At 38.3% G+C, this 25,683-nt stretch overlaps 2 protein-coding genes across 2 annotated transcripts; both read right to left on the minus strand.

Moving 5' to 3' along the window:
* Nucleotides 1-2,168: 2,168 nt before the first annotated feature.
* Nucleotides 2,169-4,042, minus strand: LOC136200448 (high mobility group B protein 9-like). The gene is made up of 4 exons (XM_065990825.1): nt 3,882-4,042; nt 3,470-3,548; nt 3,239-3,399; nt 2,169-2,382 (listed from the first exon to the last, which is right to left on the minus strand). Exons 1-4 carry the CDS (start codon nt 4,040-4,042, stop codon nt 2,169-2,171), a joined length of 615 nt encoding a protein of 204 aa, XP_065846897.1.
* Nucleotides 4,043-15,820: 11,778 nt separating this feature from the next.
* On the minus strand, nt 15,821-18,773 carry LOC136200833 (high mobility group B protein 9-like). The gene is made up of 6 exons (XM_065991308.1): nt 18,520-18,773; nt 18,366-18,444; nt 18,126-18,288; nt 16,974-17,066; nt 16,218-16,576; nt 15,821-16,037 (listed from the first exon to the last, which is right to left on the minus strand). Exons 1-6 carry the CDS (start codon nt 18,660-18,662, stop codon nt 15,939-15,941), a joined length of 936 nt encoding a protein of 311 aa, XP_065847380.1. The 5' UTR covers nt 18,663-18,773; the 3' UTR covers nt 15,821-15,938.
* Nucleotides 18,774-25,683: the final 6,910 nt, after the last annotated feature.

Genomic DNA, 25,683 nt, shown 5'->3' on the forward strand with positions numbered 1-25,683 from the left:
GTATTTCCAAATGTCGTATATAGGGCTTGCGCTCATCATCTGCAAAATAATGTGAAGGCGAGATTTCAAAAAATTAGGAAGATAAATAAGGTGTTTTGGCGATGTGCAAAAGCTTATCGGCCCTCTGATTTTAAGGAAAGGTTTGTGAGACTTCGTGCACTATATCTTGGTGCTGCGGACTATTTAGAGCAAGCTGGAAAAGAGAAATGGTCACGTGCATAATTTTATGGTCGTTGGTATAACATTATCATCGCAATATAGTCGAATCATTCAACTCGGTTATAGTGGAGTCTAGGTGTTTACCAATCACAATGTTGGTCGAGTTCATACGAGCCAATCTCCAAAAATGGTTTTACGATAAACGTACCCTAGCAGGTTATAACCTTGAGTTTATTCATAATAAAATTTGATCGGTTTGTATGTTATATATACATAAGCAATATGTTTTTTATTGCAGAAGAACGTGAAGGGCATTTGACCATGTGGGTCGAAGAAAAGATGAAAAGGCATGTACATAAAGCAATTCGTTGTTCGTATTTTCCTGTTGATAATCACAAATTTCAAATCAGCGATCATTAAAAGGGGGGATTTGTTGATTTAAATACAGAAACATGTACGTGTAGGAAATGGTAACTAACACAGTTTCCATGTAAACACGTATGTAAAGTTGCTTCTAAATCTTGAATGGACAATGCATATTGTTGGGTACACCATTACTACACCAACGAATCACTTAAGTTGGCATGAGTTGAGTTGATATATCCACTTGGTCACCAGTCAGAATGGAAGGTATGCAAGACTGTTATGAAAGTGCTACCCCCTAACAAGGACGAGCAGTCTGCTAGTCGACCGAAAGGTAAAAAGAAGGTCATCAGTAGGTGAAGATGTAATTCGCAGAAGGTGTAGCAGATGCAAGAACCGGTCATAATTGCTTGAATTGTCCCAACATGCTACCAAATACCACACGTCTTCCTAGTGTAATCTCAAGTTCTACAAGTTGTTCTAATATTACTAACTCAAAGCATTTGTGAATTGCTGATGATTATATATTTGTACTATGTAAAAACTTATGTTTTTTTAATTTCATTTGAGTATGTAAAACTTATGTTTGCTGAAATTAATTTATGTACTTGTACTAGTACATTATGTTTTCTGAAATTCATTTATGTACTTGTATTTGTGCTAACCAAATGAATAAACTTAAAATCAAACCTTGTCGCATCCAAGCGCATTCATCACTGGATGCGACACAGAGAATAAACTTAACATCAAACCTTATCGCATCCAAGCGAATTCATCACCGGATGCGGTGAACTGGTTTTTCCCCAAATGAAGCATTACATATTGTTTCAACTTTCCAGTTATGGAGTCATTAAGAAAGTCCCCGAAAACATATCACCAAAAAGAAGAAAGCCAACAAGAACAAGTTATTCTCAACATTGACACTGCTAATTCTTCTGCTAAACCTGTGAATTTCTCAAAGAAACTGAAATCAACACTCGGTAAGAAAAATATGTATAATTTAAGAACAGACCTGGTCGGACTCAATTATTTGTGACCAATCTCAAGTCCGGCCTATTTTATGTGCGGGCTTAAATTGGTCTAATAGTATGATTAAGCTCTAATTGATCTTCATGTCCACATCAGGTACATTTACCTTGATGTCATGATGCAATTTATGGCCAAAGAAGATGCTCTAAGGGCAATGCATCACTTTGGAGCAGCTAGAGAAACCGAAGGAATAAGCAAGCTTTCTCTCAACACTTGGCTGTTGAATTGATGTCTGCATCTAAGTTAAAACTCAAGTGCTCTCTTTCTGTTGCAATCAGGACATTTGTACTGCTTGATATGCTCAGCCTTTGAAGGAGTTATCTTCACACATTTTCCATGGTACCATCTCTTACATATGTCACAGTAAATCCAGAATTCATGGGTATGGCTTTCACCGCACGTCCAGTGGCAGAGCCAGGAATTTAATTTTTTAGCCTCCAACGCGTTAAAACAAATTCTAAAATAAAATGAGGTTATGGAGTGTTGAACCTAGGACCTCTAAAATAGAAGAGCTCATCCTTAACCATCTCATCTACCTTTGAACATTTAAATAATACTACATATAGTCAATATATATTAATTTTAGGAGGGCTACAGGGGGACAAAATAACCCGTACTCAAGGGCGGAGCTGGTGGCCGGGAGGGCTCCGCTCCCCCCACCCCACGTCCTGGGCTGGCTCCGCCCCTGCGCACGCCCCACACGTAGCATCTTCTTCCCCGTTTTCATCATTCTCTGGCTGATGATAAAGCACTCCACTTAGTACCTCGGAGCCCACTTGCACAGATACCAGATAACCGAAGTCAAATTTCCCATCAATTGTTCCAACTGCACTAAATGTTATTGGTCCTGTAAACGTTGTAAGAACAAAAATTAGCAACTTTAGGAAACTAAAAAATATTGGTCTCTTAGATGTTGTGCCAAGTCCAAAAAACAATTAGCAGATTTCAGTTAAAGAGAGAGGATATAGAAGAAGTGAGACACTCAATAAAAAACAAAAAATATAACATAAAATGATCTATGGAAAATGCCTTAAGATAATAAGATAATGCAAATATCTTGACTATCAACCTAATTGCAAACAAACAAACTACCAACATGTTATTTAACAACCTAGCAAATCAAGATTATAGGGATCAAATCAAATTAGATCAAACATTTGTCATGTGAAATTTAACTCTATAAAATCAACCTTCAACATGCATTCATGGCCTCTCTAACCTCTCTAAGTTTGACTTAAGTCCAAGAAAATCATTTTAAATACTAAATGGAAATTTGTCATTAACGGTACAAATGGTTGGTAACCATAAGAAGACATGTCCCCCGGTTTTAATGCCTACACTAACCATAACAAGCTTGTTGGTATCATGTCAAAAATCATCAATAAGGTACAAAATTGACAAATTTAACTATATATGCAATAGGTTCAAGTATAAATTTGGAATGCCAAATGAAAAAATATGACAAATTTAATACATATCAATTCTTGAATTTTTCTATTTTCAAGTTTTCATTGGCTATTTTAATTTGATCAACATTAAAGTAAAATCATAAGTATATAATTCAAAATTTATAATTTCTCATTTTTCAAGTGTACGGATCATGATAAAAATAATAATAATAAAATTAAGAGTAAATGATTATAATTCATCCAAGATGTCATCTAACACCACTCATTTGACCCAAAACCAAACAAAGTGTAATATACCTTGTGTCTTAAGGTAATAAACTTGTTCATAATGATAAAGAAGACTAAAGTAGTGTTTTCTTAATGCAAATGAAACCTTTGTTATAGTTGGAGAGAAATTAACAACACAACCAATTTCCTTCCATTTCTTTTCGGCTACAACCTGCAAATCAATATCTATTTAGGTCCACAAATCAAATATATTTTTTAGGATTCCATCATTAAAATCTCACCTTTTGATAACCACCCCTCTTTGTAGCCTCTACATACAATACATGCAAATCAAGCTTCTGATGCCCCATCACCGGAATCCTTAAAAACACATGTTCAAAGTTAATATTTTTATACAATCAAACAAAACCGACAAACCAATTAGACTTACTTTTACGTTTTAAGCTCGATTTCGAGTATTACGTATAAAATTGAGTTATCGTATAAAAAAAATTAATACCCGAAAGGAAGACCTAATCTACGAATCGAATTCGATTATTATTTTACCCATTCATGCATCGAAACATGTAATCAAATAAAAAAAATGGAAACTCACTAACTTCTAAAACATATAGGAACGAGTAATAAGATAAATAAAATAAAATAAAATATCGGAAATTGAAATTGAAATTGAAAAAGGGAAGAAGACATTGCCTAAACTTGGTCCCCATCGTTGAATGAAATGTTCTCAGGGTATCCCAGAAAGAAGTAGGGTCGTTAACGATTTGTTCGTGAGAAGAAAGAGGTGGAGGATAACGCTCATTTGCAACTATTCCTCCATTGGTAACCTTTGGCGCCGATGAGAGTTTGCTCATATTCGTCGAAAAATGGAGGAAGGGAGTCCAAAACCTACGATAGATAGTGATAGGTTTACGAGTGAATAAAGCCGAAATTATAAAGGAAAAAGAATGACAGGAAGGAGTACAATCGTTACCTAATTAAATTTACCATATTTGGAATTTTAATGGAATTTTTTTAAAACTACAATATTGTAGGGCTTATGTTACGTCATAGTTAATTGACGTAATAATTATGTCTTTTGAATTTAAAAAATATAAAATTATTAAGTGAATATTATAATTTGTCAGTTTAGTTTTGTAAACTTTTTTCAACTCCTCCTTTATCACTAATCTTTGTCACCGATGATATTTTCTTCATTTTCGCTCGAAAATCAAAAAAGGAAGTAAATGGTAATTCTAAAGCTAATTAAATTAAGAGTGAAGAAAGTAAAAAAAAAAATTGAATGAAAGTAGATTAGCTACCTCAGGCCGAATTTAGACATCCTAGTGAGGTTGGCACTCCCGACATCGGACAAGGCAACTACCCGAATATATTAAAGAATAAAAAATAGAATTACAAACTAGAGTGAGAGTTATGTAAAATGTAAATGTGCAAGATTATATAAGTCATCAAAAATGTAAGAGTCACAGAACGCATGAGCTGAACTCCACCAACGGATCGCAGCACAGGTTGTTCCAAAGTTAGCCAGAGCGTCTGCAATGCGGTTGCCTTCCCTGTAGATGTGGGTAGCAATAACTTCCATCGAGGCGCATTGAGATAGGCATCTCATCCAGTCTTGTCTAACAGTCAATGGAACTACCCGTGATTTGCAACGAATTAAGTCGACTACGTATGACGAGTCTGATTCAATCTAAAAAGTCGACCATTCTCATTCCTAGGCGATATCAACAGCAAACATCACTGCTTTTAATTCTGCTAAATATGTGTAAGTGTCAGGAATTGGAAAGGCAAAGCTCCCTTTTGTGAATCCCCTTGAATTCGGAAAAATCCCACCAGCACCCGCAACACCAGGGACACCGAAAGCTGACCCGTCAGTATTTACCTTAGTCCAGCCACGGGGCGGAGGGACCCATCGGACCATAGAGATGTTTGGAGCAGGAGGCGACCATAGCGGGATTGTTAATAAACTGAGAGACCGCCTATCAGCAGGCTCGTGACCATACGAATCAGTAATGCAAAAACTCGACTCTCGAATACAAAAGCGGAGCTTCCGAGCAGTGGTTTGGATTAACCCCACCGCATTGCGGGAGGACCAGATAAGCCAGCAACAATAAGTTACTGCCAACTTCCATAGACCAGACACAAAATTTCCAAATTGAAAGTTAATAGCCGATCATAAAATTGATTAAACGAGCCATTCAAGTCTACAGTAACCCCAAAGATGAACTCCAACTCTTTCCAAAGACATGTGGCAAAACAGCAATCAAGGAACAAGTGTTCCATTGTTTCAGACTCAGTTTGGCATATTTCGTAGCGAGATGCTAACTAAAACCCGTGGAGCTAAAGACGATCAAGAGTGGTGATGCAGCCGTAAATGATCTTCTAGTTAGTGGTAGATCGAGAAGGGGGAATAAAGCTCATCCAAATAAATCGATTCCAGGGAACATGCCCATGGGAGTTGCAAAGCTTTTCATAGTACCTTTTCACAGTAAAGTGACTTGAGCTGTCCAGTTCCCAAATGATAATTCCAAAGCTAACTAAATTAAGAGTGAAGAAAGTCAATTAAAAGAAAAAAGAGTGACAGAAAGGAGTGTAACGGTTACCTAAATTTGCCAAATTTGAATTTTTGTGGCTTTTTTTTAACTAAAATGTTTTAGGGCTTACATTGCGTCACAGTTAATTGACGCAACAACGATGTCTTTTGAATTATAAAAAAATTATTAAGTAAATATTATAATTTATCAATTTCGACCGAACTAACATATGCTAGTTGGGCGGATAGGATCACCAGTGATTAATTGAAGATTAATCTGATTTGTAATTTTATATTTTTAAATTTTTTAATAAATTAATTAATATATAAAAAATGAAAATATAAAATATACTGTGTAAAATTATAATATAAAATATTTAAGATAGAAAAACATATATATTTTTATATTTGGGTAAATAGTTTATTAGTATGTGAGTTTGTGTATTCAGAGGAGGATCCCATGATGGAGGTGGATGCTTTTGAGAATGATTTCGGGGATTTTCTCTCTGATTCCGATTCTGAGGATGGAGAGCTTGATAACCCGCTGTGTCCTAGGATCCGGCTGTCCTCAGATGACAAGCGGGTCATGAGATCGAAGTGGAAATTGGCGTTAATCGTCACTGTGTTGGGGAAAAGGATCAGTTTCAATTATTTTGCCCAGAGGATCCAGGCTCAATGGGCAAAGAAAGGAAAGGTTACTATCACAGACCTTGAAAATGACTATTATGTCATTAAATTCACAAGGGCTGAGGATTTCAATGCTGTTGTGAATGGTGGTCCGTATATTATCTCCAATCATGTGTTGGCTCTGAGACCTTGGGTCCCAAATTTTGATCCCCATGATTGCTCTGTTAACAGGATCCTTACTTGGGTTAGGTTCCCGGGCTTACCTCTTGAATACTACAGTGATAGGTTCCTGAACAAGATTGGTAGCCTTGTTGGGAAAGTCCACCATGTTGATAAGACTGCCATTGGGGCAGTGAGAGGCAAGTTTGCCAGGGTCTGTATCGATATTGATCTCGCTAAGCCTCTTCTTTCTCAGTTCTGTACTCAAAACAAGGTCTATCATATTGAATATGAAGGTATACACAACATCTGCTATGAATGTGGTATGTTTGGCCATACCCTTGAGGGTTGTCCTAAGAGGAGGAAGGACGTGGAGGAGTTGGTGCAACCTATCATAGGCGAAGCTGAGAAGAGTCAAGGGGAAGTAAGGAGCTTTGGCCCATGGATGCTTGCCAAGAGGCCAGTGAGAAGGAAGCCACGGGCTAATGTTAATGCTAATCATTCACCAGATATCAGTACGAAGATGACTACTCTCCAGATTGCTCCTGAGATCAAGGTCAGACCCCCGGATATTAAGAAGGGGATTGAGACTGGAGTGGACTCAGCTTCGGGTTCCGGGTCAAGGTTCGGTGTTTTGTCTATGGAGGAAGATCAAGACTCGGATCCTTCTGATAAGCAGATTGATTTAAGCATGCCTGGTCTGGAGTCGGTAGAGCATGCCTCTAGTCTGGGTAATTCTATTAATCCTCTCTTTGTCTCTAATGCTTCTGCTAAAGGCAAAGAGATTCCCCAGTCTATCCTGTCAGCTGGGAAGGGTTTGAGTAGGGAGGCGAGTACTCTACATCCTCCTGTTGATGCTCCTATTGGTAAGACTATAGGAGTGAGTAAGTTAAACATGAAGAATCCCAAAGGGAAACCTAAAAAGAACCTTCATGGTTTGAATTCTTTGGATAAAAGGGGTCCTTCTGGGACCGCCTCTAGGCTCTCCGGAGCCCCAAACAAATACCTGATCTAGGGTTTGGGCCTGCGTCTGTAGTCTCCCCCTCTGATGGACTTCTTCGTTTGGAATGTTAGAGGTGCGGCGAGCAAGGCTATCCGCATTCATGTCAATGATCTCATTAAACAGTTTAACCCTTCCTGCTTTGTCCTTCTTGAGACCAAGGTTAGTGGAGCCAAAGCAGATGAGGTGGTTAGAAAGTTTAAGAATTGGAATTGCGTCAGGTCGGAGGCTACTGGCCGGGCAGGGGGGATTTGGCTCTTTTGGAAGCCAGGTCAAGTCAATATTGATATTGTTACTATGGACAGTCAATTCATCCATAGTAAGGTGTGTTACCCGGGTAATAAACCCTTCTTTATTACCTTCGTCTATGCTGATCCTGTTTTGACTAACCGAAGAAGGCTGTGGGAGATCCTTCATTCTTTTAGCTCTAACATGGTGGAGGCGTGGTTGGTTGCCGGGGATTTTAATGACATTGCCCTCTTGAGTGATCAGAGAGGAGGGGGTAATCATTATGTGAACCGGTGTCTTAATCATAAGCAAAGTATAGATATGTGCGGGCTTTCGGACCTGGGTGCTGCTGGCCACAAATTTACCTGGAAAAGGAATAGTGTGTTTGTTAGGTTGGATAAGGTGTACGCTAATGTTGCAGCGATTTATAGGTTTCCTGAGGTCAAGGTACTTAATCTCCCTTTCCGTCACTCAGACCATTGCCCTATCCTCATTAATTTGGTCAAAGGAAATCGGCTGAAAGGTAATAGACCTTTTAGGTATCTGGTGGCTTGGGAGTCTCACCCCGAGTTTAAGGATTTCGTTAAAAGAAATTGGCATCCCCACTCTGATGTTCTCCTCGCTACTGAGGAATTCAGGAGGAATGTGGCTGTTTGGAATAAAAATACTTTTGGTCATATTATCAGGAGGAAGAACAAACTCTTGAGGAGAATGGAAGGTGTTCATCGTTGCTTGGAGGTTCGTTTTGATCATAGCCTGAATGGTCACCTAAGAGCTCTTCAGAACGAGTTGGAAGCTGTGCTTAGACAGGAAGAGCTTCTGTGGTTCCAGAAATCTAGGAAGGCTTGGATTCAAGATGGGGACCGGAATACCAGGTTTTTCCACCTCTCAACGATCATTAGGAGACAGCGAAATAGGATCGAGGCTATTAAAGACGCCAGTGGTGAGTGGATTTTTGAGGAGGAGGACATTCGGCGCCTTGCCCTTGATTTCTACAAGGACATGTTCAGAGAGGAAGCTGTGGACCTAGAGAGTGCCCACTCTGGCATTTCCTTTCCTCGTTTGGGGGAGGATGCTATTAATAATGCTTTCCATCCCATTGAGCTTAAAGAGATTGATCTGGCCTTCTCCAGCATCGGTTCCACTAAGGCTCCTGGTATTGATGGTATCCTTGCTAGTTTCTATCATAAACACTGGGACACTGTTAAAGAGGGTATATACAGCTTTGTGTTAGGTGTCTTTGGTGGTTCGAACGATATCAGTTTGGTTAATAAAACCCTCCTTGTCTTGATTCCTAAGGTTGCCAAGCCTTCTTCCTTTCTCCAGATGAGACCCATCAGTCTTTGTAATGTCTTGTATAAAGCTATTACTAAGATTGTGGCTAATAGAATCCAGAAGATCCTTCCGGATATTATCAGCCAAAATCAAGGGAGCTTTGTTCCTGGAAGACAATTGATGGATAACGTTGTTATTGCCCAGGAGGTTGTCCATTCTATGAAGATTAAGAAAGGCAAGAAAGGGATCGTGGCTCTCAAGCTGGATCTGGAGAAAGCCTATGATAGGTTGAACTGGAGCTTTCTTCTGGATAGTTTAGCCAAAGCTGGTATCCCGGAGAACTGGAGGAATTTGATTGGAAAGTGTATCTCCTCTCCTGTTTTCCAGGTTATGATCAATGGGGATATGTCGGATGAGTTCTCTCCATCCAGGGGTATTCGTCAAGGGGATCCTATGAGCCCCTTCCTTTTTGTTATTGCCATGGAAATATTGTCTCACCTGATCCAAGAGGCGGTGAGCAAAGGGACTCTCCACCCTGTTTCCATCAACAGACATTGCCCCCCTGTTACCCATTTACTCTTTGCTGATGATGTCATGCTTTTTGTGGAGGGTAATGAGGAACAAATTAAGGCTGTGATGGATATCCTCGACTGCTTTTGTGAGGCTTCTGGCCAGAAGATTAACATCCATAAATCCCGTATGCTTTGTTCCAAGAATATGGATAATAGCTTGTGTAGAAGACTGAGTGAGATGTCTGGCATTCCCCTGACTCAATCGTTTGGGAAATACCTTGGGGTCCCTCTTCATAGTGACAGGGTGTCCAAAGCCTCTTTTAAAGACATTTTGGACAAATCTAACGGTTTGTGTGCTAGCTGGAAAGCTAATTCTCTTTCCCTTGCAGGTCGCCTTACTTTAATCCAGTCTATCAACTGCGCTGCTCCAAATCACATCATGCAAGCCTGTAATCTCCCTGAGCCGGTCCTCAACGACCTTGATAAAATTAATCGGCGTTTTCTGTGGGGAGAGTCTGGGGATGGGAGGAAGATTCACCTGGTCCCTTGGAAGGAAGCCTGCCAGCCTAAGAGCAGGGGGGGTCTTGGTATAAGGCAAGCTAAGGACAATAATAAAGTCCTGTTAATGAAGCTTCTTTGGAGAATGTGGCAATCCCCCTCCTCCCTTTGGGTTCGTCTTCTGTGCGGCAAGTATAGGAAAGATAGAATCTTTGGTGGCCCGAAGGAGAGGGTTGTCAGCTGTTCCTTCCTCTGGAAAGGGCTTAGTGCTGTTTTTGCTGAGTTCTGTACGGGGATTGGCTTGGAGGTGGGTAATGGGAGATCCATTAGTTTCTGGTATGACACCTGGATTGGTGACAAACCGTTGATTGAGGTGTGCATCGCCCCTCCGCCGAATGATCTCCTCTCCTGGAGAATTGCTGATGTGGTGGACTCGGAGGGAGACTGGATCTGGTCTAAGTTCGACTCCTTTCTTAGCCTGGAGACCCTCCTTAATATTAGAGGTGTGAAGATTAGTAATCAGGAGGAGGATAAGGACAGACACTGCTGGGCCTTGACTAATAATGGTTCTTATTCTTGCAAATCGTCCTATGAAGCTTTTACCCCTAATAGGGCTGATCCTCCTTTGGAAATTTGGAAGTCCATTTGGGCCCTCAAAGTCCCCTACCGCATTAGGAGTTTCCTATGGCTGGGAGTCAAAGACAGGCTCCTCACGAATGCAGATAGACACAGAAGGCACTTCGTTGTATCTGGTGCCTGTAGCAGATGCAGCGGCCATGTGGAAACCTTGTGCCATGCTTTGAGGGATTGCCCGAATAGTAGAAAGGTTTGGGAAGGGGTCCTTCCTCACCACATCCTTCCTTCCTTTATGGGGTTCTCTGATATTGACTGGTTCTCTGAAGGCGTTAATGGGAATTTGTTGGCCAGTATGGAGCACGGGGCTATTCTCTTCGCTATTATTTGTCACCAAATGTGGAAATGGAGGAATGAAGAGTTATTTGCTGAGAAGACTGTCTTTATTCCTGACCTCCGGTTTTACTTCTCGAAAAAACTCTCTGTTATTACAAAGAGTTTTGAAGGAGAGCCCCTGGTTCACCCCTCCCCGGTTAAAGAGGTCCAGTTAGTTGGTTGGAGGAAGCCCAGGGAAGGGGTTGTCAAGTTGAATACGGATGGCTCCTGCCTTAGTAATGGTAGAATTGCTGCTGGTGGAGTTCTTCGGGATGCTGGTGGCGCCTGGCTGGCTGGGTTTACCCATAACTTAGGTACGGGCTCCTCCTTTACTGCAGAGCTCTGGGGGATCTTGTCTGGCATTAAACTCGCCATTCGCATGGGTGTTAAAAGACTTTCGGTGGAGTCTGACAATTTGGAGGCTATCAACAGGGTTTCGGATAGATAGGCTGTTTGTCTTAAGAGTCAGAATCTCATTAAAGCCATCTTGAGGCTTCGTCCTGCCTTCGATTCTCTTACCTTCTCCCATATTTATAGGGAGCAAAACCGCGTGGCGGATCGCTTGGCAACTGCTGGGCATGGGGGGATGTTAGGTGTTTCTACCCTTTCCGTTCCTCCTTCTTTTCTGTTACCTTCTCTTCTTGAGGATAGGATTGGGGTCAGTCTTCCTAGACTGATCCCGGGTTAGGTTTTTGTTTGTTTTTTTTTTTCTTCCCTTCTTACCAAAAAAAAAAAGTATGTGAGTTTGTGTATAATCACTAGTTAGCCCTCTCTTTTTAGACACCATATAACATCTGTGAGTTTTGACAAAACTAACAATTTAGTTTTTTCATCCGTAAATTTTATATAAAATGACAATTTTACCCTTCTACCACTAATTAATTTTCACATATGTTTAATTAAATTTTACATAATTTTATTTATTATATTAGAATTAAAAGTAATATTACTAATCAAATTATATTATTATTTTGTGATTTTAGTTAAAAATCTATAATCAAATTTATAAAAAATTAGTATTTTAATTTTAATATATCTTTTATATAATATATATTTTATGTGGTGTTTGTTACATGCACTATTAAATTTCTAATCTATATATATTATAAAATAGTAACGATTGAATTGAAGTGTCACTTTTTCATTTTTTAGTGATAAACAAAATATAATAATATATAATTGTATTATATCTAAGAGTTCTACACGGTTTAATCCTTAAAATATCTCTCCTAAAATCTCTCTAATTCCCACCTAAAATCTCTCTTATGGTATTCAATTGAAATTCTTTGGATTCTCCATTTTCTTTTACGATTTCTTTTCTTTTTCTTTCCTGTATGTTTTATTCTTCAGCAATTTTTAGCTTTCCTTGTATGTTTTTTGTTCTTTCTTTTTGTATATATCATTTGGCTTCCCCTTTCGCAATTTTTTTTTTGGCCATAACTTTTTCTCATTTTCATCATGGTAATATTTTTCTTAGTGAAAGATTGCGTTTTTTAGATCATTTTTATTTTAATTTACTTTATTTTTGTGAGTTGGGGTCTTAATTGACGACAAAGGTGTCAATATGTAAACACGTTTTAGATTACAAACAAAGTAGGACCTTTTTTATAATTTTTTACTTTAAATTGCCTGATATATGCAGCTAATGTACAGTTATCCGGTTCTTTAAGCGATTTTGGATATATTATTAATGGTATTTTGATCATTGAAACAGAAATTCTTTTGATGACAATAGTCGAAGATTTCTCTTGATATTTAAGGTTAGTAATCACCATTGACTCATTTTGTACTTTGTTACATCTTTATATTATTTGCTATTAGGTTCAATTATTATTTGATTGCATTATCGATTTGGCATTGTGAGCATCGTGGATGGCGTGGTGGTTGTGGCATTTTAAGATATGAGTTTAAATATTAGCATGTTTTTTGGCTTTTGTTCTACGGTTTTGGATTTTTTAGAAGACTCTTAATGACGTTGGTTATTTGTAAAGGCCATTAGAGTGTTCTCTCCATATTATGTCTGTCAATTCTTTCTGATTTTTTAATAGATTGGGCTTGACTTCTTTTTATACATCTTGCCGATGATAGACTTTCCACAAAGATATTTCAATATCACTTTAGAGTTGCTGGAATTTATTGTCAATGTTTCGTCAGAAGCCTTGGAGGCTCCGCCGTGGGCAGGGGCTCCCTCTCTAATCACCTAGATTTCGCCCTAATATCTAGATTTTTTATTGTCTTCTAGCCTAGAGGCTGGGTCACATGGCCTATGAGTCGGATCTTCCTGTCGAGTTTCTCTAGGGGGCATATTCTAGGAGTTTATCGATCTCTTTTTGCAGCTAGTTGCAATTCTCTGCTGAGTGTTCCGATGACTTGTATTTTTAGTATTGCTCATTATCTCCTCGGGGCCTAGATCCCCTCTCCAACAGTGGCTGCTCTTGCACGATGATTGAGGAGCAGTGCGTTCTGCGTAATGCACTTCTCTTCTAGAGGTTGTGTCTAGTTTGATTGTGGACCTCACTTCCGTATTATTGGGCTCTCTACAAGGTTGATAGGGCATTGGTGCTCCGTCTCTAGGTTTGTGGGTAGTTTACCCTTTCCTCGCGTTTAGAGTCACCTTTGGCCTTGTCCTTCTTTGATTCCTCGTATCCCGGTGGTCGGTCACAGTTGTCATATCGAACGAATGTCTGCGGCATAGCCATGAGTTCTTCGAAAGACCTTGGCATCTTTTTGAAACATTTCTGCTTGAGGGGCTCGCAGGATGTACCCTTTGTTGACGCGTCGTGCATAACTTCCAGTTTGAGGCCTTTGACTTAAAAGGCCAGATGGTAAAATCTCGAAAGTAAGTTCCTAAGTGGATCTATGGGCCGCTGTTGGAGGTCGTTCAGGCCCGAGCTGATATTTCTAACCTTGGCTGCTGCCATAAACCTAGACAGGAAGAGATCCTTCAATAGGTCAAAAGAGTCGATATTGACTCGGGCGCAAGCCCGCGGTACCATCCTTGAGCGCTTCCTGAGAGGGTTGTGGGGAGAACCTTGCACATGATATTCTCATCTTTCAAGTAGAGGTTAATGGTTCTCATGAAAGAAGCCATGTGATCGTTGGGGTCTTTACTCCTTGAGTAAAAGGCTAAATAGAGGGCCTTCCAGTCTCTCAAGAAGCAGGTGTCGATGATTCAATGAACAAGGGGAATTTTGTTGGAGGTGATGTTTCCTTCTATTATCCCGTTCAATGTGTGCTTCTCGAGGAATCGCTAGATTTTGGATTCTAGCAAGTCTTCCACCTTTTGGGGTGTTATGGTCAGGGTCGTCGGACTGCCGGTGGTAGTTATTCGTGAAATATGTGGGTTGGTTGTGGTCTGGAGCGGGGCTAGCGTTTGTGCGAAGACGGACTTTGCCACACCTATATAGATTGTGAGAGGGATTCGTTCCCTCGTGCCGGTTTGACTTTTGAGGAACTGTCAGATCTTCACGTTCTCCTCCTACAAGCTCCGCTGCTACTCGATTATTATATGTGTTGCAGTTTGCACAGTTTGCACAGTTTATATGGTTTGGAAGCTACAGATAACATTAACCAGTTGACCGGTGGTGTTGGCTTCTTCTACTTTGGGCTTTACCTCTACGAACATAGGGGACAGGTTTAGTGGTGCTACTATGGGGCTCTCCTTGACGAGGGTCAATGTCTGCGGGTCGCTCATCATAGGTGGGGTATTCGAATTGGGTTGAGGATCAGTTGCTCTCCACGCTCACCGCACCAAATAATGAAGATGTGGGAATGCCAGGTGATCTTCGGAGTTCGTGCAGTACCTGCGTCGGGAACAGTCCTTAGGAATATTCTAACGCTCAAGTTAGTCAAAGTAGTGAGAGAGAGAATATCTATTAATGTAGAAAAAGAATACAGCAGACCTTTCTATTAAGCATTGGTCGTCTCTTTTATAAAGTGTAGTCATGGTCGATACTAACAATTTGGGGGACCTATGCAAAATAAGCAATAAAAGTCCATTTAATATAAAATTTACTAACTAAAGTGTAAAGGTTGGACAGGCTTTTTAATTTTTCTGTTATCAATGAGATTTTAGAAATGATTAAACCCTCTTGAATGATTTTATCACTATCTATATAAAAAAAAAAAATTAACTTTCATATATACATATAACACTAAAAAACAAATTTAGCTCCCTCCACCCTTAGGTCCTAGGCCAGCGCACCCCGGGCCAGTCCTAAGTTGTGATGTAGTGGGCCACTGGATCATGGCCCATTGCTCCCTTTAACCGTGTATATTGGGCATGGAGCTGTGTGTGATAGGCTTAACCCATATCCCTCATCAATTATGTTATTAAATTTAATTTATATTTCTTCAATGAAATTTATTTTTAATTATTTTTTTATAATTTTCAGCTTTTATTTATTTGTGCTCTTTTGGTAATTTTGGAAAATTGCACATTTAAGTTGTTGATTATTTTAATTTTTTTTTTAATTAAACGTTTGGTTTTTAAATGAATACATTAAATCTTTGGTCAAATATTTTTGAACACTTACATCACTTGTGGGACACAAACGAAAATTACTTCACAATCTTTTAAATTGAAACATTAAACTCTTGATATTTATTTTTAACACGTTAAACCTTTCATGAACAGTCAAATTATGCATATGATTCAAACTTCAAATAATAAATTGTCATTCCAAATAATTTTTTAACTCTTTTACTTTAAATGAATAGTAATATGTTAACAGTTTTGTATGTTAAATCACGAATTACTCACATAACTGACTTGTCCAATAGAACCTAATGTGTTAAGAAAATTACTGATCAATAAATATTGAATTTGCTAAACTAATATGAGAATAGTAAAGACTATTTTAAAATGTTGCTATTCCTATAATAATGAATTAAAATGAAACATAAATAGCACTAGAAATAAACCATATCTACACATGTTGCAATAGATTTTTGGTTAAATTTCAAAACATCTACCTATCACTAACTTCCTTCAGCTTCAATCTCTCTTTGTATTCTTTCAATTCTCTTTTATATCTTTCTTTGTCCTTTAATCCAATATTCTGGTAAACCTGCAAATCCACAAACAAACATCATCAAAATTAAAATTTCAATTCAAGTATGGATAGTGACGGATCCAAGATTTACAGATAACGAGTATTTCAATGTCTATAGATATCTATTGAAGCGCCTCTATCTGTAAATCTCGGATCCGTTAGAACGAAGTTGCGAATTACTAAAATGTTATTTACCAGTCTTTCCTCTGCACTTAAACTGCTCCAAGACTGACCAATAATTTTGGTAAACTCCCTCTCTCTATTAGGGTAAAGAGATTTGAGCTTATAATGTTTTTCAGCAAAGAAAAAATTATAGCCACTTCTATTCGGCTTTGGGTAGCTAGGATCGCCCGCTCTTCTGCTTCTTCGCCTACCATGACGATTTCTACGCCTGGCATACGGCACAATCGCCTTGTTATGTTGGGCTGCCGAGTCTTGCTGCTGCGGATGGTACAGCACTCCACTTAAAACCTCCGAGCCCACTTGCACAGACACTAAATAACCGCAGTCGAATTTCCCATCAATTGTTCCAACTGCACTAAATGTTTTTGATCCTGCACAGGTTGTAATATGAATTTCGGGTTTCAAAACAGGTTATCGTGTTATAATAAAAAAAAATACCAATTTGATAGTGACACAAGGGTCGGATATGTAAACTATGGAGTATAAAATGTAGAGACAACATAGTAAACATTATACATATTGTGTGTTTTTCTGTCTGTGGGACCATAAGGAGAGGTCGACTAGCAAGTTAAAATTACGAAAATGCCCCAAGATAATGGGAATTTGACAGATGTGTTGGGTATAATCGTAATTGCAAGCATATATACAACAACGTAGGAAATGAATTAAGATTTATGGGGATGAAATTAGATAAAACATTTGTGGTGTGAAACTGAAACTCATTTTATCCACTTAATTGGGAGTTTTTGAAATCTAACTTAAACTCACCTTCAACATCAACATGAGGATGTGGAGAATCCGGTATCGTTTTGGGAGAATATTCCACGATCGCTAACTCGGGTTTGCTTCCGTAAAATGCAGCTGCAATTTATAAGACGCTTGAAAATGTCACGTATATAAAGATTCATATAGCTTAACTTTCTATTAAACGAGAAGCAAATATATCCAACGTTGAATACAATGTTATGATATCATATAAATAAAATCCTAACTTACCTTCTAATTTTATGTACGGTAAATTACATCATCAGAGACTCTGTTTTGCTTTTAATTTCATTATAGCTCGTGAACTTCAAAATACGACAGTATGGCCCCTAAATACTGCATTTTACTAACATTACGCTTTATATCCTATGTCCTCAACTCATTTTATAGTTGATCAAAGACGATAACTATAATAGCATATAACCCTTTGTTGCAAAGCTAATGATACTGATATTGTAAGTAATTTTAATTTTTGAACTTTGGATTTCAAGATCGTTTAAGTATTGTTTTGTTATTAGTTAAGAAAAAAATGGTCGTTTCGTTTGTAAAATAGAAAAGGGTGGTTTAACAAAAAGTTTAACTCTAAACAACTTTATTTCTTAAACGACTCAGTAAATAAAAACGATTGGTTCCCTGAACTTACATAACGTCTAACTAGTCCTTTAACTTGTTTAAATTAAGCTATTGGTCATTTAAATTTGTTTAAAGTTACTTACTGTTGCGATGCTCTAACCTTGAACTTAGAGAATGTCTAACTAGTCCCTTAACTTGCTTAAATTAAGCTATTGGTCATTTGAATTTGTTTAAAGTTCTTTATTGGTCTCCTAAATTTACTTAGGGTATGCTTCTCTAAACTTGTTTAAAGCGATGTATTTCAATTTATCTAAATATTCTGTTGCTCCACCACTTGGAATTAGACGATGATTTTAAGCAAATTCAATGAGCCAAAAGAACTTCTGTAAGTTCCATAACACAATTGGTCTTTTGTTACACAAAGTGAAGCAAAAAAAAAATAAGAACTAAGTTAAGGGGCAGAAATGTAATTTACCCAAGACATCTATCTAACATCACCCATTTGAAGAAAGCAGGCCAAGAAAAAGAAAAAGTTGCCAAGTCTCATGCAAGAAAGAAACCAAGAAAAACACATTTATATACCTGATGGAGAAGAAACAACACCTTGGGCATTAAAAAAATGAACTTGTTCATAATGATAAAGAAGCCCAAAGTAATGTTTTCTCAACACAAAAGAAGCACTTGTTGTCGTCGGAGAAAAATTAAAAACCGAACCCACTTCCCTCCATTTCTTCTCTGCAACAACCTGCACATCAAAAAATTCCCATTTACCTCCACAAACTTAATCTTATTTTTCACTATATCCCACCATCAAAACCTCACCTTTTCATAACCACCCCTCCTTGTAGCCTCCACATACAACACATGTAAATCAAGCTCCTGCCCTCCGATCACCGGAATCCTTCAAAACCCACATCCAAAGTTAACATTTTTAAAAAAACCCAAACCAAGAAATTGAAGAAAAATTCTTACTTACATAAACTTAGTCCCCATGGATGAATGAAATCTCCTAAGAGTATCCCAGAAAGTAGTAGGGTCTGAGACAACTTTTTCATGAGAAGCAAGAGGAGGAGGGTACTGTCCTCCTCCTCCATCAGAAACCTTCGTCGCCGGTGACATTTTGGCCGGAAAATGAAGGGAGGGGGAGGAAAATGATAATTCCAAAGCTTAAGATGGGTATAATTAAGAACAAAGCCAGAATTAAAGAAAGAGGGTTGGAGAGTAACGGTTACGTAAATTTGGAGTTTTGTGGAATGGCCAACCAGAGTTATTTGTTACTGAGCAAAAGTCTTAAGGGTAATTAATTATTTTTTTACAGTGGCAGGGGTTGTTTATTATTACACTCTACTTTAATTTTAAGTGAGGGAGAGGGGTGTGGTGTCATTCGAAGGCTGACAGGGGGGAAGAAGGGGGTTGACATGCAGTTGGTAATGTGTCTGAGCGTATCTTTAGAGTACATCTGTAGGAAGATATAGGGAGGAAGGGGTTTTAATTTAATAAGTATTGGTATCCAGTTCATTCAGCTATCTATCTATGGAAACTATCAGATTCTCATTCATTGGTAGCTTATATTATATTATATAAATTAATAAATGAAAGTTTTTTTTTTTACAGCAATGAATGAAGGTTAAAAAAGAGAGATTGAATAAAGTTAATTAAATCTGGATACTTTTTATTTTCTGTTTGTCTTAACTTCAAAATTGGGTTATTAAAATTTGTGAATTTTGCAGTGTGGTACCAATAGAAATATTGGATGACCATTTTTACCAGTGTTCTAATAATAGGTACTTTTTCTTTATAAAACTAATAACTAATCAATAAATTTTATTTCATTAATAATAATAATTTTATTGATTATTTTATTAAATAAAAAAATAATTTAATAAATATATATATATAGTATTTTATAGGCCTAATACATCACCAGCTCCCTGAAATTGTCCAAAATAGTAGATTAGCTATCTAAACTTTGTAAGTGTCTCACCAGCTCCCTAAACTTGCTTATTTCATATTACAAGCTCCCTAAACTTATCCATAAAAGTACATTAGCTTCCTAAACTCTGCAAGTGTCTCACCAACTCCCCAAACTTGCTTATTCTATAACAACTAAATACAAAAATCATAATGCTAAATCTTGATCCTTCATCCATTCAAATCTCTCAAACCTGCAACACTAACTCTTATAATAGGTTGAAAGGTAGAAGAAGCGAAAAAATACATCTCGAATAAATGAAGAAGTATTTTTAGAATCTAGGTTTAATAGGTTTTTATATTTAATTGTTACAAAAAAAAAACAAGTTTAGAGAGTTGGTGAGACACTTGCAAAGTTTAGAGAGCTGATGATACGAAATAAGCAAGTTTAGGGAGCTAGTGAGATAATTGCAAAGTTCAGGGAATCAATCTACTATTTTGAACAAGTTCGGGGAGCTGATAATGTATTAGGCCTATTTTATAATAAGGGGGTTAAATATCTCTAGTAGTGTTCACATGCACTTTCATGACCACATGAATTTGATCATTCACCGTTAAATATAAATTGGTTAAAATCTTAGCGTGGGGATTCAAAGGATCCTAAAACATAAATTTAATTAGGTCTTAGATCTAACGGTAAATGACCATTTAAGAAGGGTTAAAAATTATTTCCCACTAAAGGTTGTTTTTAACTCAGGTTAAAAATAATTCCACAAAAGATATAATTTTTTATATAAAAAAAAATTAATATATTAAATAAATTAAAAATATTTATGTATGTATTATTTTTATTATAAGTATTCATTAAAACTTTCATTCAGTACCCGCCTTTTTACGTTAACATATTTTTTTTTGAACCAAAAAAATAATGCATTAATGAGCCAGATCATGGCAAAATTGTAACAATGAAACAGAAACAGAACTCGGTAATAAATTAAAAACAGAAGGGCAAGTAGATAAACGAGAAGACTGTGCTAACACATGTGTCATCTCATTCGCTTGCCGCCGTATCCATTTGACTGAGTAAGAGTCATTTGATATTAGAATCGATCGTATTTGAATAATTCTATCCCCAAATTCAGAATCATCAACAGAAGTAGAATTTATTGCATCAATTACTTGTTTAGCATCAGATTCGAAAACCACATTTCTTATTCCATCAACTTGTAGCCATTGCATAGCTTGTAATAGAGCTTCGGCCTCACATTCTCGTGTTGTCGGACAACATAACAGACTCGCACATCTCCCTATTACAAACTGCCCATGTGCATCTCGTACTGCTGCTCCTATTACTGCACGACCATCAGTGTTAAAACATGCAGCATCAACACAACACGAGAGAAATCCTTTCGATGGTGGGTGCCAAGTCGTGCAACCAGCAGATGAAATATTTCCTGCTACTGTACTTCCGATCTGCTGTTCTCCCGTACCAGTCCGATTTCTCAAGGCATTTGCTTCTGACCAATCATTAAGTACTGTGCAAGCTTGAGCCACTATTTGATCTGTTGTACGAATCTCATACTGCCAAAGACGGGTATTTCTAGCCTGCCATAAGCTCCAGAGGTGCATCAAAAATGTTTTCACAATTTGTTCCGGTGCTGCTCTAATCATATTATGAAACCATGCTGTCAAGTTCTCAGCCACTGCCGCCTCCGCATTAATTCGATCCAGAAGTCCCGCCTTCTGCCACACTCTTATTGCTCCTGTACATTCAATAAAAAGATGCCATCCATCCTCCCAAGGTTCGTTACATATCACACAAGTACTACATACCTATAACCCGCGTATTTGGAGATTCACACGTGTTGGGAGACAATTGCGTGCTAGTTGCCAGCCAAAATGTCGGACCTTGTGTGAAATTTCAGCATACCACAATTTTTTCCAAGCACCCTGAACATGAAATCTCTCTCCTGCTTCCAGCGTTGTAGCCAGTCGGTAAGCACTTTTCACTGTGTAACGTCCTGAAGAATGGGATTTCCATATTAACCGATCCTCACTAGTCAAAGTATCAACAGACAGTTTATGAATTTCTGTAATATCTCTATGCTCGAAAATTTCCTCCAACAGCTCTTAATCCCAATCCCTGGAATTATGGATAAACAAATCATTGACTTTCAAATACTCCAACCCTTCCACCATAGGGGTTCGTATATAGCCATCCTCCTCATCACGCAACCATCTCTTAGTCCATACATTTATTGATTGACCGTTTCCAATTTTCCATCTGATTCCTTCTTTAATGATTAGTTGGGAACTCCAGATACTTCGCCATATAAAGCTTGGTGAATGCCCCAATGAGGCCCCCATAAAATCCCCTCTTGGATAATATTTAGCTTTGAAAACTCTACTAACAAGCGAAGATGGATTGGTAAATAACCGCCATCCCTGTTTTCCCAACATAGCAAGATTAAAGGCCGTAAAATTTTGAAAACTCAGTCCTCCCAACAATTTTGGAGCACACAATTTGTCCCATGCCATCCAATTCAGTCCTCTCTCACCTGACTTTTTATTACCCCACCAAAACGAATTCAGCATTCGCTGTAATTCCTCTGCCGTCGATATAGGGAGCAGGAATACACTCATGAAATAGATTGGGATGGCTTGCCCTACTGCTCGAATAAGTGTAGCCTTACCAGCTTTTAATATTCCTTTTCCTCTCCAGCGTTGTAGCCGCTGCCATAACCTGTCTCTGAAGTGTGCAAAGATTGCTCATTTCGTTCTACCCACCAACGATGGAAGACCCAGATATCTTCCTGTATTCAACGGACTAGTAATACCCAAAATGCTAGAAATTCCCATAGCCAGGTCATTTGCCACATTTCTACTGAACATGATTCCAGATTTTTCAAAATTTATAGCTTGCCCCGAAGCTAATTTATATTATCTAAGTAATTTTTTTAAGACTCTACTTTCAGATATGGTAGCTTGACAAAATAAGAATGCATCATCCGCAAAGAGCAAATGTGAAATCGCAGGCGCCCCTCTCTTAACTCGGCAACCATGCAGTAACCCCCTATTCTCAGCTGCCTTCAATAATGACGTCAACCCTTCAACACAAAGCAGAAATAAATACGGTGACAGTAGATCACCTTGGCGGAGTCCTCTTTTTGGGCAAACAGGACCAACCAATTTATCATTTATTCTAACCATATATTGCACAGAAGATACACAATGCATTATCAAATTAACCCATTTATCTGCAAAACCCAACTTTAGCATCAATTCTCTTAGATAATTCCAATCCACTCTGTCATATGCTTTACTCATATCAACTTTTAATGCCACACTACCTGCTTTCTTAGCAACATTATTGTTAATGCTATGAATAAGTTCAAAAGCAATCAAAACGTTATCATGAATAAACCTCCCTTTAATAAAAGCAGATTGATTTTCAGAGATAATTCCAGGCAAAAGCATTTTCAATCTATTTGCTAAGACTTTGGAGAAAATTCTGAGTATAACATTACACAGTGCTATTGGACGAAGTTCAGTCATAATAACAGGATTCTCACATTTTGGAATGAGAGTAATGATAGTATTATTAAGCTCAGAGGGGAACATACCTTGATCAAACCATGTTGATCCAGCAATGAAGATATCATCTCCAATTATGTCCCAGAATTTTTGATAAAAACCTGGATTAAATCCATCAGGTCTTGGAGACTTATCAGGATGCATATCAAATAAAGCTTTCTTGAATTCATGTTTTGTCAGTGATCGCAGTAATTGCTCATTATCACGATCAGTGATGCGTGGCTACATTAAATCTACCACTTCACTCCATTCACTGTTACTATCAGAAAAAACCGATTCAAAATACTGTATTGCAATCTGGCCCATCCCATCTTTATCATCAACCCATTCTCCTGCATTATTCCTGAGCCCAGTTAAACTGTTCTGCTTCCGCCTTCCATTAGCGAAAGAGTGGTAAAAACGAGTATTCAAATCTCCCTCCTGAAGCCATAAGACTTTTTCTCTCTGTTTCCAGTGGTCTTCCTCTTGAACCATAATTCTCACATACTCAGCTCGGGTTGACTCATACTCATCATTATTACTTGGACCTCTCCCCATCACGTAGTTGTATTAACTTTGCTTTTAATTGTTCAATTTTCTGACGAAAATTGGCATCACTACTTCTGCTCCATCTCATAAGCACTTCTGCCACATGCGTTAAACGCGAACTCAGTATTGTTCGCCTATCTGATCCCCATGCCTCCTTAATCACATTCCAAATCTCCTCATCCCTTAGCCATCGTTGCTCGAATCTGAACTGTTTTCGCCTCGGAATAGCTAAGTTGGTTGACGTATGCAAAATTATTGGGGAGTGATCTGAAGTGGGAGCAATAGAATTAACACAAAAATTACCAGGAAAACGTCTTCCCCACGCTTCTGTACAGAGGCTTCGATCTAACTTCTCTTGAACTTCATTTGGTTTACCTCTGTGCCGTACCCATGTATACGGATAACCTTGTAACGGAATATTAGTAAGGCCACAATCAGTCAGAGTATCTCTAAATCCTTTATAACACCACTCTGGATGCTCATTTATCCCTTTTTTTATCACTATGAACAAGTAGATCATTAAAATCTCCCAAAATAGACCATGGGAGAGAAGAGGCGGCAGCAAGGCTCCTTAGTAAATCCCAAGAAGTCCTTCGTCTAGCTCTCTCTGGGTACCCATAAAAACCAGTAAGCCGCTAGTCTCCATCCCTAGGGTCATTTACAGTCAAATCAATGTAATTTGGTGAAAATGACCTTAAGGAGCACATACTGGCCTTCCTCCAAAAAGCATATATTCCTCCACTTCTCCCAATCCTATCAACAACAAAACATCCTTCAAAACCAATGCGTACCCTGATAACTTCAATGCGAGATTGACAAACCAGAGTTTCATACAAGAAAATAACATCAGGCCTATGAGCTTTAATGAGCTCACACAGAATGGGAACTGCCCTAGTGTTGCCCAGACCTTGGCAGTTCCAACTAAAGATTTTCATTGCTCTGGGCAGACCATTTGGCCTGCCTTTCCTGTTTGCTGTTTAGCTTTATCTTGTACTTTCAGGTTTCTCTGTTCTTGCTCACAAGCTTTATTATCATTATTGTTTCCCTGGTTTGGGGATAAATCATCAACTTCCATGGTTTGAATAGTTACCTCTTGTATAGTCTCAATTGGTTTTGGTTGAAATGCCACAAGTTCTCCCCTTCGTCTTTTCCTTTCCTCTCCTACTTCTAATCCGATTTCTGAATGCAGGAGATTAACTAGAGGGACTTCCATATCCTCCTGATCATAAAAGCTTACACCAAAGTTCCTTAATAGATGCCGGATATTATGTCTAGGAGTTGGTTCCTTCAGCTGTCCCGCTGTACTACTACCAGCATCTCTGTTTGAGCCATATACCCTAATTCCTTCGGGCCTAGCTTCTTCCTTCAGCCATATTTCTCCTCCCATCACACTAACACGGCGTAAGGGAGCCTTTATAGAAGCATCCCAAGCCCTTACTAAGTCCTCTTCCTTACTCCGAAAAAAGATCTCACAATGTCTATCCAAATGTCCAATTAGACCACATATAAAACATATAGTTGGCAATTTTTCATATTTAAAAACACAGTTCAACCAATCACCTCCTGCCCTTCTTACCTTTTTTCCCCTTTGTAATGGTTGTCTGATATCCACGCTAACTCGCACACGAAGATAGCTATATTCATTTATCCATTTTGCTTTTGAGTCTATAGATACATAAGACCCAATGAAATTTCCCAATGCCCGTGCCACTGTCTCAGTAAACAAATTCTGTGTAAGACCGTGAATCTGTATCCAGAAGTTTGTATGTGTGAATTGACTCGCAGATGGATCTTCCCCCTCTTTCAAAGTATACAGCATCAACAATTGATTATCAAAAGTCCATGGACCATTTTCACTAACCCATTTCAGATCATACGGGTGGTAAAACCTAAACAAAATCAAATTTCCTCCAATCTCAGATATCGTTAAACCCTTCCCGGGCCTCCATATACTAGCCATTCGATGTTTGAAAATTTCAAAATTAAAGTTTTTGTTCGTCACAAGTGATCCAACCAAGCACCACTTATAATCATTCTTTTCTCCTTCGTTGTCTGTCGCTTCAAACTCGAACCCATCCTCAACAATCTTTAATTGCTGAAACTGATC

This window comes from Euphorbia lathyris, chromosome 7 (genome assembly GCF_963576675.1).
Source record: "Euphorbia lathyris chromosome 7, ddEupLath1.1, whole genome shotgun sequence".
Taxonomy (NCBI): Eukaryota; Viridiplantae; Streptophyta; class Magnoliopsida; order Malpighiales; family Euphorbiaceae; genus Euphorbia; species Euphorbia lathyris.